The sequence below is a fragment of the Scyliorhinus canicula genome, chromosome 4 (genome assembly GCF_902713615.1).
Source record: "Scyliorhinus canicula chromosome 4, sScyCan1.1, whole genome shotgun sequence".
In the NCBI taxonomy this organism is placed as follows: domain Eukaryota; kingdom Metazoa; phylum Chordata; class Chondrichthyes; order Carcharhiniformes; family Scyliorhinidae; genus Scyliorhinus; species Scyliorhinus canicula.
The window spans coordinates 20,819,835-20,847,063 of record NC_052149.1 but is presented as its reverse complement, the minus strand read 5'-3'; the positions used below and the strand labels follow the sequence as shown (position 1 = coordinate 20,847,063).

At 46.8% G+C, this 27,229-nt stretch overlaps 1 protein-coding gene across 3 annotated transcripts in view; it reads left to right on the top strand.

The window, feature by feature from the left end:
- Window positions 1-27,229, top strand: part of tgfbr3 (transforming growth factor, beta receptor III) — a 207,375-nt gene that overhangs the window by 147,146 nt on the left and 33,000 nt on the right. For all 3 annotated transcript variants that reach the window (XM_038793815.1, XM_038793814.1, XM_038793816.1), the window contains exons 9-10: window positions 19,027-19,337; window positions 22,193-22,345. In XM_038793815.1, coding sequence (XP_038649743.1) covers window positions 19,027-19,337; window positions 22,193-22,345 — 464 coding nt within the window. The remainder of the gene's footprint in view (window positions 1-19,026; window positions 19,338-22,192; window positions 22,346-27,229) is intronic.

Sequence of the window (27,229 nt, the reverse complement as noted above, 5' to 3'; positions counted from 1 at the left end):
GGGGTGACTTTCCTTGGAACAAAGAAGGCTGAGGGGGGAACTTGATTGAGGTGTACAAAATTATGAGAGGATGAGATCGAGTAGACAGGATAAAATTATTTCCCTAGGCGGAGAATTCTAAAACCAGGTGCAAGATAAGTGGCAGAAGGTGTAGTGGGGGCAGAGTAAGAACCTTTTTTACGTAGAGGATAGTGGGAGTCTGGAATTTGCTGCACGAGTTGGTGGTGGAAGCAAAGACATGCCTTGCCATGCTACCCTGTTCCACCCGCTGACGTCGAGATGTGCTGTTGTCAGGAGGGGGGGATAACCGCCATCTCCCTGTAGCGAGGCTCCGTGTCAACCTCTGGTGCTCTCCCCTCCTGGACAGTGTCTGTAGGACCCTGAGGGTCACCTTGGATTTCGTCACGGAGAATCCAGCCCAAGGTTATTTTGTTTCTCGACTGGGTTTGACAGTTTAACACTCCCTAGTTAAACAGTTATAAATTCCATTTTGGTAGTTGAAGATGTACAAAATTTGTGGTCTTTTTGAAACTGAAGTGCTGGAAGTGATTCAGAAATTCTTAATGGAGACAAGAGAGGTATTGCAGCTGCTGTGGGGGAATTTGGCCATCCAACTGTCTGCAGAACAAGTGGCTGCCTAACAGGTGCAAGACCTTCACAAAGAAGACAAGTTGCTTCTAACCGTAGCATCATGAAAAAAAGATCTTTGCGTCTCAACAGGAAATCAACATTAAGTTGGCAAGAGGCACTAATTGCTGCAACAAATGTTGGTCAGAATATGACTGGCTCCTAAAGATATTCAAAATTCTGTTGCTTCTATTAAGAGTCAAAATTCAATTGTCAGTCAACTTATTGAGGCGCAGAGTTCATCAGAGTAAATTATATTTGTGGTACTAAATTGTTAATTAAAAGGACTGAAGCTGTTTGTATTATTTAATTTTTTTAATTGCTCATCACAGCCATTCGCAATATATATTGATGATCTAGATGAGTGAACTGAATGTAATATCTCTAAATTTGCAGATGACACTAAGCTGGGTGGGAGGGTGAGCTGTGAGAAAGATGAAGGGATGACTTGGACCAGCTGAGTGCATGGGCAAATGCATGGCATATGCACTATGATAAATGTGAGGTTATCACTTTAGTAGCAAGAACACAAAGGCAGATTATTATCTGAATAGCTATACATTGAGAGGGGGGAATGTGCAACGAGATCTGGGTGTCTTCATGCGCCTGTCGCTGAAGGTAAGCATTCAGGTGCAGCAGGGGGTAAACAATGGCCTTCATAGCGAGAACATTCGAGTACAGGAGCAGGGATGTATTGCTGCAATTATACAGGTCTTGGTGAGACCACACCTGGAATATTTTGTGCACTTTTGGTCTTATCTGAGGAAGGATGTTTGCACTATACTGGGAATGCAGCAAAAGTTAACCAAACGGATGGCGGGACTGATGTATGAGGAGAGATTGAGTCGGTTGGGATTATATTCGCTGCGGAGTTCAGATGAATGAGGGGGGGATAAAATTATAACCGGACTAGGACAGGGTAGATGTAGGAAGGATGTTTCTGATGGTGGGGGTGTCCAGACCAGTGGTCATAGTCTGAGGATATGGGGTAGACCATTTAGGACTGAGATGAGGTTTCTTCACCCTGGTGGTGAGCCTGAAGAATTCACTACCACAGCAAGTAGTTGAGGCCAAAACATTGTCTGCTTTCAAGAAGAAGTTAGATGTAACTCTTGGGGTGAAAGTGATGAAAGGTTATGGGGGGAAGGTGGGAACTGGCTATTGAGTTGGATGATCAGCCATGATCATAATGAGTGACAGAGCGGGCTCAAAGGGCCGAATGTCCTCTTCCTGTTCCTATTTCCTATATTTCTACATTCCTGAGTCTCTGGAAATAACTAAAAGTCGGCTTCTTAAAAGATCCAGGATGTAAGATAATTATGAGAGTGGATGCATGGTGTTTCCTGGTCACAAAGTTATTTTGAAGGAGGAGACTGCTGCAGTAAATTGCACACGTTTCTTTAACTTCTGGAAAACGAGTTTACATTCAGCAGAAACGGATCGTGTAAATGTCTCTTTGCTTTCTTACTGTGAGGATTCTAAATGAAATGTGAAAAGACTATGGCAACAGATATCCATGGCGATCCAAACCAGCAGCCAAGTCCTGATGACCTGAATGCGGTACTGCAAACAGCGTCGATTCATCTCCGGTTGTCATATTTTCACCACTAATCTCATAAACTGCAGTATAACCGCATAACTCACATACAGGGCATGATTTAACTAAATGGGAACAAAGTCCCATAGCGAGCACGTTTAGCTGCGTATTTCCCAGAGCTTGCAGTGCTGAGAAACACAGCATTGTAAAACGGCACTCACGTTAGGGGGCCTCAGCAGGGAAAGCGCAGCCGTGCCACACACAGCTTCGTTTTCTGACTGAGGAGCTCTGCTCGCCTGAACTCCTCGGTGTAGCGAGAGATCGGTCGGCTGATCTCAGCAGCCCCCGAAGCAATCCCCAACCACAGCTGGCACAATCCCTCCTCCCAAGCGCAGGGCACCCCCAGCCCGATCGCCACCGCACAGTAAATGCTGGCTTGGCACCTAGGCAGTGCCAACCTGGCACCCTGGCAGTGCCGTTGCCAGCTGGCACTGCCACCCAAGTGGCATTGCCAGGCTGGCAGTGTCTGGATAGCACCAGCATGGCAAAGGAACCACTCTTCCCAAAGGGCATGCACCTGGGGGCCTCTGATCCCCTGGAAGACCCCAATGAGTGCCGTTCCATCTCATCCCCGTTTGTGGAGACCAGTACTGAACGGCGCTCGCCCAAGGTCTCCAAGGCGAAGGCGATAGATCCCACGCCTTGGGTACCTCAGGAATTTCCATAGTAAAATGAGACTTGCTGTCTCACTCTAATATGCAGATTTGATGAAAAGTAATCCCGCACACAGCGGGCAGGATTCACACTGCAACGTCTCATGAGATTGCGTTGGATCTCGCGAGGCGTTGCAAGCCGGGTAGACCCCGGGAGCCAGGTTTCCTAGCTTATATCCACCACGCTGCGTTGCGGCGGGTTGCTTTACAGGTGCAGCATGGCCGTAAAATCACAGCATCCCTACGGTGCAGAAGGGAGACCATTCGGCCCATTGTGCCTGCACCGCCCATCGAACGAGGATGCCCACTCCCCTGTCCATCCCACCTTATCTCCATAACCCCATTATGGCCAATCCACCTAACCTGCGCATCTTTGGACTGTGGGAGGAAAATGGAGCACACGGAGGAAACCTACGCAAACATGGGAAGAATGTTCAAACTCCACACACAGTGACCCAAGGCCAGAATCGAACCCCAGTTCCCGGCGCTGTGTGGCGTGCCACCATGCCGCCCACAATCTATCAATCACAACAACTACCATCATTCACTGTCACCAACTCAGATTCTGGCACTGCATGTAACTTAGAAGACAGTGCAGTGCTTGGAGTAACACTAGGCATGAGTGGCTTGCAGCCAAGGCAGTGAGACAGAGTAGCGCATGTGCTAGCTTGCTGAGGTTGAGGCGGCACGTCCATTCAGTTGCAGAGTATGGAAATGAAGCTTGGGTTTTTGATGTGCACTCCACAGAAGAAAGCTGATGGAAGGGTATACACAGCAAAACACTTGATGCGTTGACAGCCGAGCCAGAAAGCCTGTGAGTAATATCCAGGAGGACAGACTGATCCAACACCAATGTGGGACAAGGCTTTGCACAGACCCTGGAGTCCACCCTTTCCAGCATGGAACTGATGACCAACTCCATTAGCACACTGTTGATGTAATCCTAATACAGTGCAGCAACAGCACAAGTATTAGCTATCCAATGTCCGTATTGAAATCTCAGACTGAAGCCATGCAAGATCAGCTTTTTAACAATATAAGCTACGACCATGACAAGAGGTACCAATGTTCAGAGGGGCTTGCGGGTTGTCACAGCAGTTAGGCATTCTCTCCTCCAGGGACATGGAGGATAAATTGCTGTCTTCTCTGAACGTGTCAGGATGGCCGAGCGGTCTAAGCGCAACGTTACGGTCGGAGTGCTCTCTGGAGGCATGGGTTTGTGTCCCACTCCTGACGTTGACTTTAGGGCAGCATAGTGGTTAGCATAATTGCTTCACAGCTCCAGGGTCCCAGGTTCGATTCCCGGCTTGGGTCACTGTCTGTTCGGAGTCTGCACATCCTCCCCGTCTGTGCGTGGGTTTCCTCCGGGTGCTCCGGTTTCCTCCCACAGTCCAAAGATGTGCAGGTTAGGTGGATTGGTCATGCTAAATTGCCCTTAAGGTTGGGTGGGGCTACTGGGTTATGGGGACAGGGTAGAGGTGTGGGCTTGGGTAGGGTGCTCTTTCCAAGAGCAAGTGCAGAATCGATGGGCCGAATGGCTTCCTTCTGCACTGTAAATTCTATATATAACAGCATTCATGCTTCTACCACTCTGCCACACCCATGCTGGTGCATGCCAACCACCCAGGCGAGATTGCTGACTCCCATACTAAGATGGTGCAGTCTGCAGCTGCCTTCTAGGCCCAGGGCTTTTCGAGGTCATCCTCCGAGGAAATTTGCAGCTCCCCAATGAAACCAGAAGTCATTTGATAAAGTGCCACATAAAAGGCTATTGCAGAAAATAAAAGCTCATGGATTAGGGGGTAACATAGAATCACAGACTACTCCAGTGCAGAAGAGGCCCTTTGGCCCACCAAGTCTGCATCGATACATGAAAGGTTCTGGCCTGCCCACCTAATCCTATTTGCCAGCACTTGGCCTATAGTCTTGAATATTAAGACGTACCAAGTACTCATCCAGGTACTATTTAAACGATGTGAGGGAACCCACATCTACCCTCCCAGGCAGTGCATTCCAGACCGTCACCACCCTCTGGGTAAAAACATTTCTCCTCACACCCCCCCGAACCTCCCGCCCCTCACTTTGAACTTGTGTCCCCTCGTAACCGACCCTTCAACTAAGGGGAACAGCTGTTCCCTATCCACCCTGTCCATGTCCCTCATAACTTTGTGTACCTCGATCAGATCGCCGCCACTCTTTTCCCTTCCAGCGAAAACAACCCAAGCCTATCCAACCTGTCTTCATAACTAAAACGTTCCATCCTAGGCGTAATCACCCTGGTGAATTGCCTCTGCACCCGCTCCAGTGCAATCAGATCCCTCCTATAATGTGCCGACCAGAACTGCACACAGTACTCCAGCTGTGGCCTCACCAATGTTCTACATAACTCCAACATGACTTCCTTGCTTTTGTAATCTATGCATGATTGATCATGGCAAGTGTATCATGTGCCTTTTTTACTATCTTATTAATCTGCTCTTCTGCCTTCAGAGATCTATTTACAAACACACCAAGGTTTCTTTGTTCTTAAGGACTTCCCATTGCTCCTTCCAAAGTTTAACACCTCATGTTTCAGGATTAAATTTCATCTGCCACTTTTCTGCCCATTTGACCATCCCTTCTATATCTTTCTGCAACCCAAGACTCTCAGCCTTACTATTTTTAAAATTTATTTTTGGAAATGTTTTTTATTGAGTTTCATACTTTATAGCCAACAAATTACAAATTATTAGAAAAGAAAACACGCAAAAATTAACATGTATATTTACAGGCAAGCATCTTCATAATAACAACTGTGGCCACCCCCTTTAACCGGCATACATATTTTACATTCCCCAATATGGCCGAAGCACATGTTGATAGGCATTTATTTACAATTTGGTTTTGGGCCTTAGCTTGCCATCAGACTGTTACTTGCGGCTTTGTCCTTCCTTTTTTTTTGGAATAATTTTAATTCAAGTTTTCAACAACAAATTTTATCACAACAGAGAAAAACAGTAACCCCCCCCCCCCCCCCTCCAATACAAAAACAATAAATTAACAAGAAAAATAAATAAGCATAACGAACCCGTAGCCCCCCCCCCCCCCCCCCCCCCCCCCCCCCCCCCCGGCTACCTTCCCCGATTCCCGTCCATTTTCCCCTGATTCTTGGCCACCCGGCTATTCTTCCTCTTGTTCGTTGGCCACAAACAGGTCCCGGAACAATTGAATGAATGGCTCCCACGTTCTGTGGAAGCCGTCGTCTGACCCTCGGATGGCGAATTTGATTTTCTCCATTTGGCGAGATTCCGAGATGTCGGACAGCCAGTCTGCAGCTCTGGGCGGTGCTGCTGACCGCCAGCCAAACAGGATTCTACGGCGGGCGATCAGGGAGGCAAAGACAAGGGCATCCGCCCTCCTCCCCAGGAATAGATCTGGCAGGTCTGAAACCCCGAAGACCGCCACTATCTGGGATGGCTCCACCCTCACCCCCATCACTTTGGACATAGCCTCGAAGAAGGCTGTCCAGTACTCCCCAAGTCTGGGGCAAGACCAGAACATGTGGGCGTGGTTGGCCGGGCCTCTTTGGCACCGTTCACATCTGTCCTCCACCTCCGGGAAGAACCTACTCATACGGGTTCTTGTTAAGTGGGCTCTATGTACCACTTTTAGCTGCGTCAGGCTGAGCCTTGCGCACGTGGAGGTGGAGTTGACCCTATGCAGTGCTTCGCTCCAGAGTCCCCACCCTATCTCAATCCCCAGGTTATCCTCTCATTTCTTTCTTGTTGCGTTCAGTACGGTGTCGGCCCTTTCTACCAGTCGGTCATACATGTCGCTACAGTTCCCTTTATCTAGGATAATTGCGTCCAGTAGGTCTTCCAGTAGTGTCTGTCGTGGAGGTTGTGGGTACGTCCTTGACTCCTTTCGTAAGAAGTTTTTGAGCTGCAGATACCGTAGCTCGTTCCCCCGGCTAGCCGAAATTTCTCTTTCAGTTCTCAGCCTTACTATTAACCACCCGGCTAACATTTGTGTCACTCGCAAACTTACTGATCCTACCCGCCACATAGTCATCTTAGTCATTTATATAAATGACGAATAATAAGGGAACCAGCACAGATCCCTGTGGTACATCACTGGACATTGGCTTCCAGTCACTAAAGCAGCCGTTGTCATCACCCTCTGTCTCCCTACAGCTCAGCCAGCTTTGAATCCACTTTATCAAGTTCCCCTTAATCCCATGTGCATTTGCCTTCTTTACAAGTCTCCCATGTGGAACCTTGTCAAATGTTTTACTGAAATCCATGTAAACTACACAAAGGGCACATTTTACGAACTCTGCTCTTTCTAAGTCATTAGCACAATGACTATCCCAGTTAATGTTGGGAAAGTTGAAATCAGCCATTATAATTACCCTGTTTTTATTTTTATACATTTCTGCAAATTGCGCACATATTTCCTTCTCGATTTCCCTCTGACTATCTGAGGGACCATAATAAATACTTTTAAATTCCTAAACTCTATCTGCAGAGCTTCATTTAACACCACCCCCAAGATATCAACTCTCCTTACTGCTGTAATTGACTCATTAACTAATAGTGCAATGCCTCCCCCTCCCCTGTCCCTCCTGAAGATTCTATATCCCGGTATGTTAAGCTGCCAATCCTGCCCCTCCCTCAACCATATCTCAGTGATGGCTACGATATCGTAATTCCACGTGCCAACCCTCGCCCTCAACTCATCCATTTTACCTGTAATACTCCTGGCATTAAAGTGGAGGACATTCAGCCTCATCTTACTCTCCTGAAACTTACTACTGCTGTATTCCCTCTGACTTGATTTTTTTATTATGCTGTGTCCCTATTCTGCTGACAGTCTGTGTCCCTCTCCCTGCCGAATTAGTTTAAACATCTCCCCACAGCACTAGCAAACCCGCTAGCAAGAATGTTAGTCCTGCTCTAGTTTTGATGTAGACCGTCCCACTTATGCAGGTCCCACCTTCCCCAGAAAGGTCCCAGTGGTCCAGGAATCTAAAACCCTCCCTCCTGCACCAACTCTTAAGCCGCGCATTCATCTGTGCTTTCTCCTATTTCTATACTCGCTAGCGCATTGGCATAGATTGAAGATTGGTTGGCTAATAGGAAACAGAGTTGGCCTAAATGGGTCTTTTTCTGGTTGGGAGGATGTGACGAATGCTACACTACAGGGATCAGTGCAGGGGTCACAGCCTACTCCAATTTATACAAATGATTTGGATGAGAAGACTGAAGATATGGGGCTGGATACTCCATTTGAGAGGCTATGTGCTGACGCTGGCATGGGAACAATGGCGTTTTACACCCAAGCAAACTGTGCAAAAGCTGCACTAATTCTCCATCTAGTGGGGGGGGGGGGGGGGGCTAGCGGGCACGCAGCGTAGAGCCCCCTGGCTTTATCTGCGGATGAGGCCAGAGAATTGCCGGGTCCATGGCCGAGCATGCGCACGGTGGCAGCCTGCAGCGGCCGCTCCATGCAACATGGCGCCGGCCACACCCGGATCCGACTTGCCATATAATGCCCTCCTTTGACCAGGCTCACCACCCCCGGATCAACCCCTACTAGTGCCCCCAGCCCACGCCAAAGCCCCCCCCCTGCCCGCGGAACGGCTCCCATCTGACTGTGGTGGCGCTGGACTCAATCCGCAGCTGCCACACTGAGTTCCCGAAAATAAATAGGACATGTGTCCCACGTCATCGGGAACTCGGCCCATCGGGCGCGGGGCATCGGAGGAGGGCCTCAGCTGACGTCCTGAGGCTGTTTGAAGGGGACGGAGCATCGCAAAAGCGGCGCTGCCCCCAATTTCGGCACAAACGGGGATTCTCCAGCCGATCACCGAACGCGATTTCGGTGTCGGGGACCAGAGAATCCCGCCCATGGTTGCTAAATTTGCTGACTACACAAAGATGGGTAGGAAAGTAATTTGTGACGAGGATGTAAGGAGGTTACAAGGCATTTAAAAATGGTGCCCCGATCCATGCATCATCTCATCAGTGCAGGAAAGACGGGTAAGAGTGACCAATTTCCTTGAGGACATTCCAGGTGGGTTTTTATGACAATCGATAGTTTCATGGTCACCATTCCTGAGCTGCCATGGTGGGATTTGAACCCATGTCATTAGGGAGCATTAACACTGAATTACTAGTCCACCAATCTCTGAATTGCTAGTCCATTAACATTACACTACACCGCCATCTGCCCCTTGATGGTGCTCCATTACGTGTGCTGCACTCGAACCTCTAGGTAATAGTGGTTGTTGGTTTACACGGGTCTGTCAAAGAAACATTGGCAAAAAGCATGCCCTGGAAAATCCATAAAACAACCTAATCCATTGTAAAATGTCATTATTTTTAATAATAATAAGTAACTGCTAAAACAAAAATAACAAGGCGGCAAGTTAACTCCAGGAAGTTGTGCTTGTAAACATTCCAATATTAGAGGCTCAGTTCACTTTTTAAAAAAACGTACTGATTGAGTTCATCAGCATCTCATTTGCACAAAGGTTCATTCCACAGGAATTGTGCATTAGGGAATTCTGTAATTTTGGAACCTGAACATCAGCACACATTTTCCCTAACTCTGTTCAAGAAACACTTCAGTGGTGTCATCCAGTTCACCTATGTTACAACTGAAAATATATTGCAGGCACAACAACTGAAGGATAGTATGAATATATAAAATTTGCTATTTTATATTTCCTTATTACCAATGCATTGAAGTGTCATTTTGTAAAATAGCGGAATTTCTATATGTAAAAATACAATTATGGTTGGCTTGCTAACAGTAGACCATTAAACATAGGAACAGGAGTCGGCCATTCAGCCCATCAAGCCTGTCCTGCCATCTAATGAGATCATGGCTGATCTGTGGCCTGATTCCATATACCTGCCTGTGGCCCATATCCCTTAATATCTTTGCTTAGCAAAAATCTATCTCAACTGTTCCAGCTTCAACTGCTGCTTGTGGGAGAGAATTCCAAACCTCTACCACCCGAGTGAAGAAGTTCTTCCTAACATCTCTCCTGAACGGTCTGGCCTTAATTTATACCCTAGTTTTAGAATCTTTAACCAGTGGAAATAGTTTATCTTTATTTACCTTGTCGTTCCCTGTTAATATCTTAAATCCTTCGATCAAATCACCCTTAACCTTCTAAATTCTAACGCAAAAGGCCTAATTTGCGTAATCCCCCCCTGTAACATAACCCAGGCCAAAATATCCTTGCTATGATGTGGTGCCCAGAACTGCTCACAGTACTCCAAATGGGGGTCTAACCAGGGTTTTGTATAGCTGCAGCATAACCCCTGTGTCTTTATATTCCAATCCTCTAGATATAAAGGCTAGCATTCCATTAGCCTTTTTGATTATTTTCTGCTCTTGTTTATAGCATTTTAAGGATCTATGCCCCTGAACCCCCAAGTCTCTTTGGACATCCACTATTACCTAATCTCTTTCCCTTTAGAAAATACTCTGCTCTATCCTTTCCTGGTCCAAAATGGATAACCTCACACTTGCTTACATTGAATTCCATCTACCACAATTTTGCCCATTCACCTAGTCTATCAATAGCTCCTTACAATTTTATCCTATCATCTCGGCTGTCTACAATGCCACCTAACTTTGAATCATCAGCAAATTTGGATGTATGACTTTCTATGTCATTATCCAAGTCATTAATGAATAATCATGGAACTTCAGTTGTCCCTGGTGATCACGTGTGCAGGAAGTGTGTCCAACTACAGCTACAGGCTAACTGCATTTTGGAGCTAGAGCTGAGAGTGGACTCACTGTGGAGCATCCGGATGCTGAGCATAGTTGTGGATAGTTCATTCAGTGAGGTGATCACACCGCAGGTGAGGATTGAGCAGGCAGAAAGGGCATGGGTGACCATCAGGCAAAGTAGAGGACGGCAAGTAGTGCAGGAGTTCCCTGTGGCCATCCACCTTTCTAACAAATATACCATTTTGGATACTGTTGGGGTAGGTGACTCTGTAGGGGAAAGCAGTGGGCAGCCAACTTCACGGCATCATGGGTGATTCTGCTGCACAAGAGGGAAAGAGGAAGAATGTCAGGGCTGGTCGGGGAATCGATTGCAATGGGAACAGACAGGTGTTTCTGTGGCCACAAAAGAGACGCCAGGATGATATGTTGCCTCCCTGGTGCCAGGGTCAGGGATGTCACTGAAAGGCTGCAGGGCTTACTGAAGGGGGAGGACAGACAGACAGATATTGTGGTATGCGTTGGTACCAACAATATAGGCAGAAAAAGGGATGCGTTCCTGAAAGCAGAATTGAGAGAGCTAGGAAGTTGATTAAAAACAGGACTCAAAAGGTAATAATCTCTGGATTACTTCCGGTGCTACATGCTAGTGAGTATAGAAATGTAAAGTTAGTCCAGATGAATGTGTGGCTGGAGAAATGATGCAGCAGGGAGGGCTTTAGATTTCTGCGATGTTGGGATCATTTTTGGGAACAGCGGAACCTGTACAAGGTGGACTGTCTGCACGTGAACTGAAATGAGACCAGTGTCCTTGCGGGAGGTTTGCTAGTGCTGATGGGGAGGGTTTAAACTAATTTGACAGAGGCCTGTGATCCTGAGAGAAGGTTCCGCAGGGATAGATACACAGCCAATATTAGAGACATCAAGTGAGTCAGGAAGGTATAGAATGCGTTGACCAATTAAGTCACAAGGGAGTTTGGCAAGATTGGATGGTATGTATTTTAATGCAAGGAGCCTGACTAACAAGGCAGATGAATTGAGGGCACAAATTAAAACATGGGGGAATGATGTCATTGCTGTCACTGAGACTTGGTTGAGAGAGGGGCAGAATTGGCAGCTCCATATTCCAGGGTTCAGGATCTTCAGGCAAGGAGGTAAAAGAGGAGGGGGTGGCACAATTTTGATCAGGGAGACGATTATAGCAGTAAAGAGGGATGACATCTTGGAAGGTTCTTTAACTGACGCCAAGTGGGTAGAACTTAAAAACCAAAAAGAAGCAATCTCATTGCTGGGAGTGTTCTCTATGCCCTCTGACAGTCAGAGAGAAATAGAAGAGCAGATCAATAGGCAAGTTTAAGAGAAGTATAAAAGTAATAGGGTAGCGTTAGTGGGGGGTTTCAATTTGCCCAATGTTAACTCTGGTAGCCATATTGTGAAAGGTTTAGAGGGAGCAGAATTCTTAAAATGCATCCAGGAGAACTTTTTAAACCAGTATGTAGAAGGTCCTACAAGAGAGGGGGCGGCCCTGGACGTAATTTTCGGTAACAAAGCTGGGCAAGTGGTTGAAGTATCAGTGGGGGAACGTTTTGCAGACAGTGAACGTAACTCCATTAGATTCAAGATTGTTGTGGAAAAAGAGAAGGATGGGCCTGAGATCAAAGTTCTAAATTGGGGGAAGGCTGATTTTAATAAGATCAGATATGATTTGGCCAGAGTGGACTGGGAACAGACACTTTTAGGTCAATCTGTGACAGAACAGCAGGAAACATTCAAGAAGGATTAGGGAGAGTGTAGGGCCAACATGTTCCAATCAAGAAAAAGGGTGGGACCAACAAATCCAGTGAAGCCTGGATATCAAGGAATATGCAACATTTAATAAGGAGAAAAAGGGAGTTTTGTGGCCGATATCGAGGGCTCAAAACAACAGAAGCCCTCAAGGCGTATAGAATGTGCAAAGGAGAACTTAAAAAGGAAATTAGGAGAGCAAAAAGGGGACATGAAAGGAAAAATAGAGGAAAAACGGGTAAAATAGAGGAAACTCCTAAATTTTATGAGTGCATTAAAAATAAAAGGATAACTAAGGAAGGAGTAGGGCCCATTAAGGACCGCAGTGGTAATTTGTGTGTGGAGCCAGAGGATGTAAGTAGTGTTCTAAATGAATACTTTCTGTTGGTGTTCACATGTGAGAGGGACAGTGTAGGTATAGAAGTCAGGGAGAAGGACTGTAATAAAATCAAAGAGATTAACATAGACAGTGAGGAGGTTCTGAGTGGTCTGGCAGGCTTAAAAGTAGACAGATCTCCAGGGCCAGACAAAATGTATCCCAAGCTGTTGAGTGAGGCAAGGGAGGAAATAGCAGGGACACTGGCAATAATTTTCAGTTTCTCTCTGGCCAGAGGAGAGGTTACCTCTGGTAGCCATAGTGTGAGAGGTTGAGAGGGACAATTTAGGAGGACTGGAGGATAGCCATTTGGTACCATTATTCAAGAAGGGAGGTGGGGATAAACCAGGAAATTACAGACCAGTCAGTGGTGGGGAAACAAATGGAGGCAGTTCTTAGAGGCAGAATTAATCTGCATTTAGAGATGCAGGGATTAATCAAGAACAGTCGGCATGGTTTTGTTAAGGGGAGGTCATGTCTGATCAACTTGGATCAAATTTTTCAAAGAAGTGATCAGGTGTGTAGATGAGGAAATGCATCTGACGCAGTCTACTTGGACTTCAACAAGGCTTTTGATAAGGTTCCACATGGGAGACTGACAGTGAAGGTGAGAGCCCATGAGATCCAAGGAAATTTGCTGAATTGGATCTAAAATTGGCTGAGTGGCAGGAAGGAGAGGGTGATGGTTAAAGGGTGTTTTTCTGACTGAAAGCCTGTGGCAAGTGGGGTCCCGCAGGGATCAACCAAAAGGTTGGGATACCTTTTGGGACTCTCGGTCCGACTTACAGAGGATGCTATGGGTCCTCGAATTATGGAATCCCCTACCACTTTTCTTTTTGCCCTTCTCCCCCTCCCCCTCCCCCTCGAATGGCCTCCTGTACCACGGTGGAGTGGTCAACTTGCTCATTCTCCCTAGAGTCCATTTCCTCATCCACACAGGGAGAAAGTACTTCATACCTGTTGGACAAGGTCATGAGCTGAGGCTCCGCCATTTCTGAATTGAGTACCCCTACTTGCCTCATTTGCAGTCACACGCTGCTGTCCCTGACCACTGGCCGAATTTGAGACACTTAACTACGGGATGTGACCACCTCCTGAAACAAAGTGTTTAGATAACCCCCCCTTCCTGATGTGTCGCAGTGTCCGAAGCTCAGACTCCAGCTCATCAACTCTGAGCCGAAATCCCACGAGCTGCAAACACAGTGCAGATATGGTCACTGCAGCTCGCAATGGAATCTACCAGCTCCCACATCATGCAGCTACAGCACGTCGTCTGCGCAGCAATCTCTACTTAGTTAATTCGATTTTCAAACTTTTTCAAATTAATGCAGATTCCCTAGCAACCAATCAGGTCACAGTTTTCCTGTGACGTAGGTTTTTCAGATTTTATTTAGCTTCAGCGGATTCCCTGAGGCAAGTTATTTATACTCACAACTCCGATGCGCCGCCTCTGTGGTGTCAGCTCCCCAGTGACTAGGCCGCGAATCCCCAATATGAGTTATTTATACTCTCAGCTCTGATGCTCTGCCTCCCTGGGTCCTCTCCAGCTCCGCTCTCCAGTGACTAGGCCACGAATCCCCAAGGTAAGTTATATATACTCAACTCCAATGCTCGGGCTCTCTGCGTTCGCTTCAGCTCGGCTCCCTGGTGGCTACGCTTATGAAACCTCGAGAAAAGTTTTTTTTAATACTCTCAAATCCAATTCTCTGCCCCTCTGGGTCCGCTCCAGCTCTGCTCCCTGGTGACTAGGCCGCGAACCCCATGATAAATTATTTATACTCACTCCAATACTCTGCCCCTCTGGGTATGCTCTAGTTCGCCTTGCCAGTGGCTCGGCCATTGATGCGACCATCAATTCACACGAGACGGAAAGTTGAAGTGAACTGTGGCTTTAATCAGTTAGAACTGCACCTGCCTGCGACTGCTCTGCACTGAGGGCCGCCTGCAGGGCAGTAGCTCTATATACCTCCCCTCAAGGGGGCAGAGCCCACAAGGGCACCACCATGATACAATGCGGTGTAATACATACAATGGTCCACAGGTGGGACCCACAAGGGGAACAATATAGTACAATGCAATACAGTGGTGAATGGCTGCCATAATACATTCACCACATTCACCCCTGTTAAAAAACTGAAGTCCAGCGGGGGTGAAGTGGCTCACAGGTTTAGTCTGTCCGGCGCCCTGATCGTGCGCTATGATCGCCTGAGTTCTGGTTTCGCTGCGGGGAGCACAGGTGTTGAACTCGTTGGTGCGGGCATGGGTGTTGAACTCGTTGATGCGGGCACGGGTGTGGACCCCGGGAGCGTGTCTTCTGGAGCTTTATCCCTGCAGCTCGGCGATAGGGAAAGGGGGTATAGTAGGGGGATGGAGGCCATGTAGGGGCGGGGCGCTGTTCGGTGTAGGTTGGGGGGGTAGGTGACCGTCATGGGGGATCCTGCGGGTGCCAGGTCCCGGAGGGAGACTGTATCTTGTCGGCCGTCGTGGTGCGCCACGTAGGCATACTGGGTTTTGACGTGAAGGAGCTGGACCCTCTCGACCAAGGGGTCGGACTTATGGCTCCTTACGTGTTTTCGGAGAAGTACGGGCCCCGGTGTCGTCAGCCAGGCTGGAAGCGAGACCCCAGAGGTGGATTTCCTCGGGAAAACAAATAGGCAGTCATGAGGGGTCTCATTCGTGGCTGTGCAAAGAAGTGACCTAATGGATTGGAGCACGTTTGGGAGGACCTCCTGCCAGTGGGAAACTGGGAGATTCCTAGACCGTAGGGCCAGGAGGACGGCCTTCCATGCCGTCGCGTTCTCCCACTCCACCTGTCCGTTTCCCCGGGGGTTGTAACTGGTAGTCCTGCTCGAGGCAGGTACTGACGGTGAAGATACTATGTAGGGCTTTAATCACGGTGGCCACGGTCATGTCAGGGCAAGGGATTGCAAAGGGGAAACGAGAGTACTCCTCAACGACGCTGAGAAAATACGCGTTGCGGTTGGTAGAGGAGAGAGGCCCTTTGAAATCGATACTGAGGTGCTCGAAGGGCCGGGATGCCTTCACCAGGTGGGCCTTATCCGGTCGATAGAAGTGCTCCGCGCAGATTTGGCAGTCCCTGGTCATGGCCCTGACCTCCTCGGTGGAGTAGGGCAGGTTGCGAGCCTTGCTGTAGTGGAAAAGTCGGGTGACCCCTGGGTGACAGAGGTCGTTGTGGATGGCCGGGAAGCGGTTACCTTGCGCGCTGGCACATGTGCCGTGGGACAGGGCATCTGGGGGCTCATAGAGCTTCCCAGGACGATACACAATATCGTAATTATAGTTTGATCCTCCACCTCAAGGTTTTATCGTTCTTGACCTTGCCCCGCTGTGTGTTGTCGAACATGAAGGCTACCGACTGTTGGTTGGTGACGAGGGTAAACCTGCTACCAGCGAGGTAGTGCCTCCAATGCCGTACAGCTTCCACGATGGCTTGAGCTTCATTTTCACTGAGGAGTGTCGAATCTCGGAGGCGTTTAGGGTTCGGGAGAAAAAGGCTATGGGCCTGCCTGCCTGATTAAGGGTAGCGGCGAGGGCGACCTCTGACACGTCGCTCTCCACCTGGAAGGAGATGGACTCGTCCACCATGCACATTGTGGCTTTGGCAATATCTGCCTTGATGCGGCTGAAGGCCTGGTGGGTCTCAGTCGCCAATGGGAAGGTGGTAGCTTTGATCAGTGGGCGGGCTTGTCCGCATAGTTGGGGACCCACTGGGCATAATAGGAAAACAACCCGAGGCATCTTTTTAAGGCCTTGGGGCAGTGGGGGATGGGGAGCTGCGGGGAGGGGGGCGCATGCGGTTGGGGTCGGGCCCTAGGACTCCGCTTTTCACAACATAGCCAAGGATGGCTAGTCGGGTCGTGCGGAAAACGCATTTCTCCTTGTTATAAGTGAGGTTGAAGGCTTGGGAGGTTTGGAGAAACTTCTGAAGGTTGGCGTCGTGGTCCTGCTGGTCGTGGCCGCAGATGGTGACGTTGTCCAAGTACGGAAATGTGGCCCACAGCCCCTACTGGTCCACAACTCGCCATCGTTCTTTGGAAGACCGAGACCCCGTTGGTGACGCCGAAGGAGACCCGGAGTAAGGGGAAGAGGCGACCGTCTGCCTCAAAGGCCGTGTAGTGGCGGTCCTCCGGGCGGATTGGGAGCTGGTGGTATGCAAACTTCAGATCTACCGTGGAGAACACCCGGTAATGTGCAATCTGATTCACCATGTCCGCTATCCAGGTGAAGGGGTACGCATCGAGGTGCGTGTAGCGATTTATGGTTTGGCTGTAGTTTACAACAATCCAGTTCTTCTCCCCGGTCCTGATAACCACCACCTGGTCTCTCCAGGAGTTATTACTGACCTCGATGATCCCTTCCCGCAAGAGCCACTGGACCTCAGACTTGATAAAAGTCCTGTCCTGGATACTGTACCGCCTGCTTTTGGTGGCGATGGGCTTACAGTCGACGGTGAGATTTGCGAAGAGCGGGGGAGGGTCGACCTTCAGGGTCGCGAGACTACAAACGGTGAGAGGGGGTAGGGGCAGCCGAACTTTAGGGTCAGGCTCCTGAGGTTGGACTGGAAGTCCAGTCCCAACAGAAGAGGAAAGCAGAGATAGGGGAGCGCAGTCGCTACAGTTCGCGTTCCGAGCCGGGCAACGCTGCCTGGGGTGCTGGTGCTGGCCGCAGAAATAGCAGGGTGGCCCCCCGGGTTGGGCGGGCAGCCGCGCGGCACAGGCCTGGGGCATGCTCTGGTCGGGTGTTCACGAGGGGCTCGCATGGTCGAAAGGGAAAGCGTTGAGGCTCTGAAACGCTACTTCTAGGGAGGTGGCTAGTTCGTTCACCGGCCTCACGTATTGCCGTTTCAGGATTGCGACTGTGTCTGCGTATGTGGTCGCTTTCTCGATTTGCATGGAGATTCGATGGGTCACCCGGGTGTGGAGGAGGCTCAGCTTCTGTTCGTCGGTGATGGAGGGCGAGGAGGAGGCGGCGAGGTAGGCCTCGAAACATCGGAGCCAGTGCGAAAATATCCCTTTGGCTTCAGCGGCCTGTGGGTCGAGTTCCAGTCGGTCAGGTTTGAGGGCTGCTTCCATCGCGATGTTGTAGCTCATTAAATTGATGCGACCATCAATTCACACGAGATGGAGAGTTGAAGTGAACTGTGGCTTTAATCAGCTAGAACTGTGCCTGCCTGCGAATGCTATGCATTGAGAGCCGCCTGCAGGGCAGCAGCTCTATATACCTCCCTCAAAGGGGTGGAGCCCACAAGGGCACCAACATGATACAATGCGGTGTAATACATACAATGGTCCATAGGTGGAGCCCACAAGGGCAACAACATGATACAATGCGGTGTAATACATACAATGGTCCATAGGTGGAGCCCACAAGGACAACAACATAGTACAATGCAATACAGTGGTGAATGGCTGCCATTATACATTCACCTCAGCCATGAATCTCCAAGGCAAGTTTTTCTTTATACTCACAGCTCCAATGCTCTGCCCTGCTCCAGCTTCACTCTGTGATATTTTGCTGGAAGTCCTATTTGGATCCTGTGTGATTGACTCATAGACATTGGCATTTTCCTGGCAATGAGTCTGTCAACTTGGTCAAGCTATCTGGGGAAGAAAGCTAATATGTTGCTCAAGGCATCATTGATGCCATTCATGGAAAAATTCTCAAGCTGGACCATCTCATGCTCTTTTCTTAGGCAGGTACTGTAAAAGGTTTGAATGGTGAATGGGTTAATGTAGACTGAATTATGATTTTAAATCATTTAAAATGTCAAATTTTCAATCTACATATATGATGTACACCCACATAAGTTCATTCCAGTCTACAAGAAATATTGGACAATGCCTGTATTGTTCAGATTGCATTTTTGCATTATAAAATGCATTGTAATAGCACAGTAATATTACTGTTACTGTTTCATACTATGATATTAAATAGTACAATAGTGCTATGTTCCAACTGTTCAGAATCGTTATTTATTATGTAGCAGTACTGCTAGCTATTTGAAAATCGGCACACAGTCCTTTCAAAACAGTCAAATGAGTTAAATCTTATTTCACTCAGATCATTCTTTATTGAAACATTTGATATTCTAGGGTGCTCTGAGTGAAATAAGAAGATGCAGGTTTATTATAGTTATAATTTTGCAGTAAATTAGATCTCGAAAATGAAAACCGGTTTTGAAACTTTGAATTTAGAAGAAGTCAAGATTATTTATTGACTTGTTTTTCTTTCCGCCATAGCTGAAGAAGAGGAGGTTGAATCATTTCTTACAACAGGATTTTCAATTCTGAGAGAGCCGCAGTCATCTGATCAGGCATTTCCTGGATTACCAGATGTCTTTCGCTTTCCGTTTCCCTTGAACCCGGAAGATTATGACAGGGTGGACACAGCTCACAAGCTGCCTCAGAGATCCCAGGATAGTACATTTGAAAGACTGATGAGGAATGGATTATCTGAACCAGAAGAGATTCAGACCATTGACAATGTGGCCCTGTCTGTTCAATGTGAGAGCGAAAGAATGATAGCTTCAATTGAAAAGAGCAGTTTGCAGGTTTGTTTAAATCCATTGCATGCTTTTCCTGCCATGATAATTTGTGAAGTGTTTGTCATTTCACATTTACAGTGTCATACAAGATTTCAAAACCCAGTGGGCATGTTCTTTGGCTGTCCTATACAGTTAAGAATCAAACTTTGTTCCTTGCTGGCTAAACACCGAGTTATGTGTTTGCACAAAAGAGTTCCTTTAATCAAAAGTTAACACAACCAAGAATAACATTAGCACTCTTCAATAAAACGCTATGGTTGAGTATGCACCTTGAAAGAATTAATGCTTCTCCCCGTGACATTTTAAAAATTGATACATACGAATTAGCAGCAGGAAGGAGTAGGTCAGTCAGCCGCTCGAGCTTGATGCACAATTCAATAAGATCATGGCTGATCTGATTGTAATCTGAACTCCACATTCCCACCCACACACAATAACCTTTCATCCCCTTGTTCATCAAGAATCTATCTAGTTCTGCCTTAAAAATATTTAAAGACTCTGCTTCCGTTGTCTTTTGAGGAAGAACGTTCCAAATACTCATGACCTGCTGAGAAAAAACCTCTCCCAATCTCCGATGGGAAACTCTATTTATTTTGAAACAGTGACCCCCTTGTTCTAGATTTCCCCCGTCCACTCTGTCAAGACCCCTCCAGATCTTATTCTTCTAAACTCCAGCAGATACAAGCATAAGCCTGCTCAACCTTTTTTCATAAGACAACCTGCCCATTTAAGGTACTAGCCTTGTAAACCTTCTCTGAACTGCTTCCAACACCTTTACACCCGAGGCGACCAATATTGTACCCACTATTCCTTATGTGGTCTCCCCAAGCACAATCTCTCTACTTTTGTATTCAGTTCCCCTCACTCTAAACAATGACATTCTGTTAGCTTTGCTAATTACTCGCTGCACATGCATGCTAACCTTTTGTGATTCAAGCACTAGGATGGCCAGATCCCTCTGAACCTCAGAGCTGTGAAATCTCTCGCCATTTAGATAATATGCTTCTTTTTTATTCTTATTGCCAAAATGGACATTTTCTCATATTCCCACATTGTATACCATTTCTCACGTGACTTATCTATATTTTTTGTAGCTTCCTTATGTCCTCTTCACAACTTACTTTCCTGCTTAAGTGCCCTGGTATAATATCTTTAATAAAAGCTTCTAACATTTTCCCTTTGATTGATGTTAAGTGAACTGGCCTATGGTTTTCTGCTTCCTGTCTTCTTCAATAAAGGAGTTGCATTTACGATTTTCCGATCTAAGGGAATCTTAGGGAACTTTGTAAAATTAAAACCAACGTTATCAACTATCTCTGTGTTTATACCTGTTCAGTTCATTTGCAAACTCCTTATTTTCCATTTTAAGTCCCCAAACTCACTGGGTGCGATTCAATGGCCACGTCGCGCACAACTCGGGACATGACACGGCTGGTAAATCTCGCTACAGGCCCCCTCCCCCCTGCCCTGAGATTTACCCAGTTCCCCAAGGCTCGCGAGATCGCCATCTGGATCCCACCCACAATGTGTGGGACCTAAATTTGCACGTGTATGTATCTCTGCCAGAGCTTACCAGCCTTTAGGATCTAACGGCCTCGCTGAGGTGACCCCAGCCGGGTGCCAGTTAGCACTGGTCTCCACAAACGGGGACAAGGCGAAACGGCACTTGGGGGAATCTCCCAGGTGATCGAAGGCTCCCGTGTAGTCGGCCAAGGGAAGGGTGGCACCCTGGCAGTGCCACCTGGGTGCCAGCCTGGCACTGCCAGGGTGTCCAGATGACACTGCCAAGCTGGCACTCTGGCAGTGCCATGGTGACATTTTGCCTGCATCAGGGATCGGGCCTAGCGGTGCCCTGCCCTTATGAGGTAGGTTGGGGAGTCCGGGGTTGCAGAAAATGAAGGTTCCCGCCGAGGCCCATGAGAATAACAGTCTCGTTCGATAGCGGGGTGGTTCCCAGCGTTTCCCCGCTAAACCCATCCACGACGGGACTTTTATCCGTTAAACCGCGCCCACTTTCTATAGGACCAGCATTCACGTTTTTGACTTTTAAAAATATCTATAGCAAATCTTACTATCTGTTTTTATATTTCTAGCTAGTTTTCTTTTGTGCTCTAATGTTTACCCCTTTTAGTCATTCTTTGTTGTTTTTCAAATCTACTGTATCTTTATTTAAAAGGAAAATGTGATTTTGATTTTCAGCCTCTGTCTCAAAGGAAAACGTTAGTTTGGGGAAGAATCACTCAATGTTTTTATCATAAAAATGTGAAAGAACACATTTGCTGTGCCATTTGCCATTCAGTCTTACTTGTGGCTGGAAAAATTTAATGCCTGGGGGAGGGGAGCGGGGGGGGGGGGGGGGGGGGTTGTTCCAGAATTTGCTGCCTGCAATACCAGTAATATCAGTTTTTTCCTGCAGTCCCATCAAACCAGATATAGGACAGATGTCAGAGGTAGGTTCTTTACTCAGAGAGTAGTAAGGGCGTGGAATGCCCTGGCTGCAACAGTAGTGGACTCGCCAACACTAAGGGCATTCAAATGGTCATTGAATAGACATATGGATGATAAGGGAATAGTGTAGATGGGCTTTAGAGTGGTTTCACAGGTCGGCGCAACATTGAGGGCCGAAGGGCCTGTACTGCGCTGTAATGTTCTATGTTCTAAACCGCAACACTCGACTCGAACTGCCAATATTATAAAAATCAAAAATGTGTTAATTGATGGGTGTAAAGCACTAATGCAAAAGCATTGGACTATATTCGCAACATGGACATGTTTACTCAGAGGGGGAAGATGTTATCACATCCTCGGTACACTGTAAGAATATTGTGTATTTTTAATATGGTTTGTGACCTTTTCTTTAGACCGATGCAACTGCAGTAACACAGGTTTCTCTACTGGATCCAAAATGCAAAGCAGAGGAAAACGCTACACATTACATTTTGGAGTCTTCACTCACAAGCTGTGAGACAACTAAATACTCTGCTGCAGATGGTTCCACCATTTATTTGAACTCGGTAAGCAAAACAATGGATACTGCTCCTTTTTAAATTTGTTCCAGATGACTGAAGCTTAATTAATTTCTCATCTTGTCCTTCGGATTGTCTACCAATGGGTATTTATTAGCTTCCACGAAAGATTTAAAAAATGTCCAATATCTGGGAAAAGATCATTCTTCTATTTTAAAAAGTGACTTTACTTTATTTTACAAATGATTAGCTACATAGAAGTTATTAGAAGAATCATAATCAATATTTAAAATACAATAATGCACCTAAGAAAAATTGAAATGTTGGATTTTATCTCCCAAAGTGTAGTTTCAGAATTATTATCTCCGCTCTCCACTGGCTAATTTTCTCTCTACCTATTATTTTTATGAAAAGAAATGATCAATTTTTGTTAGGATCAGGATCCAGGGCTGTTAATTCTGTAATCATAGTAGGAACCCGATGAGAAATTTGAATGGTTGCCGAGATGAACTAATGCTTTTCTCGTGACAAAAGCTTACTATGTTACGTGGTAAAGATATTTTATTTCTTTCCAGCTCCTGCTCCGCTTAGAAAGAGAATAACAGGCATATTGTAAAAGAATTAGAGACAAATGGTTGCAGAGAAGATGAAAGAAAGAATTAGAGGTCTATAGGGAGAGAAGTAAAATCCAAACAGAAAAGAGTGAAAAACAATCACTTTTACAGCATTCTGCACGTAAAGTTGCATCTCAATACTTTTCATAAATCAATGGGCACAGAATGGAGGCATAAAAGGATATAAAGAAAAACTGGGAGAGAAACAAAAGATGCTGTCATAAAGTAAGGATTTAAGGAGTTGACCAGGCAAAAGGATTTAAGGAGTTGACCAGGCAAAAAAATTTGATGGCACAGGTTACAGATAGCAGGGGCACAATGACAGAGTGACCACTAATGGACAGTTGAATAGATTGTGAAATAAGTAGTAGCAATGTATTGGAAGAGCAGAATCACACAGTGCAGAAGAGGCCCTTTGGCCCATAAAGTCTGTACTGATGCATGAAATACACCTGACCTACTCACCTAATCCCATTTGCTAGCATTTGGCCCATAGCTTTGGATGTTATAGCATGCCAAGTGTTCATCCAGGTAAAGGATGTGAGGCAATCCACCTCTACCACCCTCCCAGGCATTGCATTCCAGACCCTCGCCACCTCTGGGTAGAAAAGAGTTTCCTCAAATCTCCCCAAAACCTCCTGCCCCTGACCTTGAACTTGTGTCTCCTCGTAACTGAACCTTCAAAGAAGGGAAACAGTTGCTCCCTATCCACCATGTCGATGCCCCTCAATCTTGTACACCTCAATCAGGTAGCCCCTCAACCTTCTCTGCTCCAGCGAAAATAACACAAGTCTATCCAACCACTCTTCTTAACTTTGTAAAGGATGTGAGGCAATCCACCTCTACAACCCTCCCAGGCATTGCAGAAAAGCTTCAATTTACCGCTGACTATCTTGGGATGTATAATAAACACCTAGCAACGTGGATGTCCCTTTTTTGTTCCTAACCTCAACCCACAAAGCTTAATTTGATGTCTCCTTATCCCATCCCAGGCAACATTCTGGTGAATCTCCTCTGCACCCCCTCCAGTGCAATCACAACCTTCCTATAATGTGGCGACCAGAATTGCACACAGTACTCCAGCTGTGGCCTCACCAAAGTTCTATACAACTCCAACATGACTTCCCTACTTTTGTAATCTATGCCTCGATTGAGAAAGGGAAGTGTCCCATATGTCTTTTTCACCACCCTATTAATCTGCCCTTCTGCCTTCAGAGATCTATTTACAAACACTCCCAAGGTCCTTTTATTCCTCAGAACTTCCAAGTGTCAGGCCATTCATTGAATACTTCCTTGTCACATTACTCCTTCCAAAGTGTATCACCTCACATTTTTCAGAGTTAAATTCCATCAGTCACTTATCTGCCCATTTGACCATGCTGTCTATATCTTCCTGTAACCCAAGACACTCAACCTCACTGTTCACCACCCGGCCAATCTTTGTGTCATCCGTAAACTTATTGATCCTACCCCCGATATAGTCATCTATGTTGCTTATATAAATGACAAACAATAGGGGACCCAGCACAGGTCCCTGTGGTACCCCACTGGGCTGGCTTCCAGTCACTAAAGCAGCCATCTCTCATCACCCTCTGTCTCCTACAGCTAAGCCAATTTGAAATCACCTTATCAAGTTACCCTGTATCCCATGTTCATTTGCCTTCCTTATAAGTCTCCCATGTGGGACCTTGTCAAAGGCTTTGCTGAAATCCATGTAAACTACATCAAATTAACTACCTTCATCTACACACCTGCTTACATGTTTTAAAAAATTCAATCTAATTTGTCAGGCATGACCTCCCTCTGGCAAAGCCTTGATGACTATTCCTGACCAAACCTTGCCTCTCCAAGTGGAGATAGATTCTCTCCTTCAGAATTTTCTCCAATAGTTTCCCTACCACTGACGTGAGACTCACTGGTCTTTAGTTCGCTGGTTTATCTCTACAACCCGTCTTAAATAATGGGACCATATTAACTCTTCTCCAGTCCTCTGGCATCTCCCCTGAGGCCAGAGAGGAATTATAACTTTGGGTCAAAGCCCCCACAATCTCCTCCCTCACTTCCCACAGCAGCCTGGGACTCGATACATCTGGACCTGGAGGTTTGTTCACTTTTGAGCCCGCCAACAGCTCCAATACCTTGTCACCTAGCATGACAATTTGCTCAAGAACCTCATAGTCTCTCTCCCCGAGTTCTGTTCCTACCTCCTCATTCTCTTGGGAGAAGATAAACATGAAGTATTTGTTCAACATCCTACCAATGTCCTCTGGCAGATTTTCACAGATTTTCCTGTTGGTCCCTAATGGGCCGTACTCTCCCTGGTTATCCTCTTCCCATTGGAATATCTTGGGATTTTCCCTACTTTCACCAACCAGAGCTTTCTCATATCCCCTCTTAGCTTTCCTAATTCTTTTCTTAAACTCTATCCTGCACTTTCTGTACTCCACAATGTTGATTTGCTTCCCTTGTATTTACTGAAAGCCTCTCTTTTCCTTCTCATTGTATCCTGAATGTACTGGTCATCCATGGTTCTCTGGGCTTGTTTTTCCTTCCAATTACCCTAGAGGGAACATGTTAGGCCTATACACTCCCCATTTCCTTTTTGAATGCCCCCCACTGCTCTTCTGTAGATTTCTCCACAAGTTACTCTTTCCAGTCTACCTTAGCCAGATCCTGCCTTATTTACTAAATTCCGCACTCCCCAAATCCACTACCTTTTTTGCAACCTGTCCATTTCTTTGTCCATAACAAACTTAAATTGTACCATGTTGTAGTCACTATCACCAAAATGCTCCCCCACCATCACATCAACCACCTGTCCGGCTTCATTCCCCAGAATTAGGTCCAGCACTGTACCGTCCCTTGTTGGACCCTCTACATATTGAGCTAAGAAGTTCTCCTGTATACATTTAAAGAACTCCACTCCATCTGAACCCTTAACACAGTGACCATTCCAGTTAATGTTGAGAAAGTTGAAATCACCTAATATAATTACCCTATTATTATTTTTACACACCTCTGCGAATTGCGCACATATTTGCTCCTCAATTTACCGCTGACTATCTTGGGATGTATAATAAACACCTAGCAACGTGGATGTCCCTTTTTTGTTCCTAACCTCAACCCACAAAGCTTAATTTGATGTCTCCTTATCCCAATAACTGACTCCTTAAATAATAATGCAATGCCTCTTCCTCTTTCACCTCTTCCTCTGTCTCACCTGAAATTCTATATCCCGGGATGTTGAGCTGCCAATCCTGCCCCTCCCTCAACCACGTCTGGGGCTGGTTTAGCACAGGGCTAAACAGCTGGATTTTAAAGCAGACCAAGGCAGGCCAGCAGCACGGTTCAATTCCCGTACCAGCCTCCCCGAACAGGCGCCGGAATGTGGCGACCAGGGGCTTTTCACAGTAACTTCATTTGAAGCCTACTTGTGACCAGCGATTTTCATTTCATTTTATTTCCATCATGGCTGCTATATCACGTGCCAATCCTCGCCCTTAACTCATCCTTTTTATTTTATACTCCTGGCATTAAAGTGGAGGCCATCCAGCCTTGTCTTACTCCATTGAAACTTACTACCGCTCTATTCCCTTTGACTTGATTGCTCTTCTGTGTCATGCTATGTCCCTAATCTGCTAATCTCCATTCCCCCTCCCTGCAGAATTAGTTTAAACACCTCCCAACAGCACTAGAAAACCTGCCAGCAAGGTCCCTCTCTGGTTCAGATGTAGACCGTCCCACATGTCCAGGTCCCATCTTCCCCAGAAATGGTCCCAGTGATCCAGGAATCTAAAACCCTCCCTCCTGCACCACCTCTTGTGCCACATATTAATCTGCGCTATTCTCTTATTTCTCTTCTTGTTAACACGTGGCACTGGGGGAAATCCAGAGATTGCAAACCGAGAGGTCCTGTTTTTTAGTCCACTACGTAACTCTCTGAATTCTTGATGCAAGATCTCATCCCTCTTTCTACCTATGTCATTGGTACCAATGTGTACCATGACTTCTGCCTTACCCCCTCCCCCTTCAGAATGCTCTGTGCCCATTCAGAGACATACTTGACCCTGGCACCAGGGGGGCAACATACCATCTGGAGTCTCTTTCATGTCCGCAGAAGTGTCTGTCTGTGCTCCTGACTATAGAGTCCTCTATACCTATTGTTGTTCTGCGCTTTGATCCTCTCTGCTGAACAACAGAGCCAGCCAGGGTGCCACTGCTCTGGCTGCTGTTATTGTTTTCCTCTGGTAAGCCAATTCCCCCCCACCCACACCTAACAGTATCCAAAACGGTATACCTATTAGAGAGGGAAACAGCC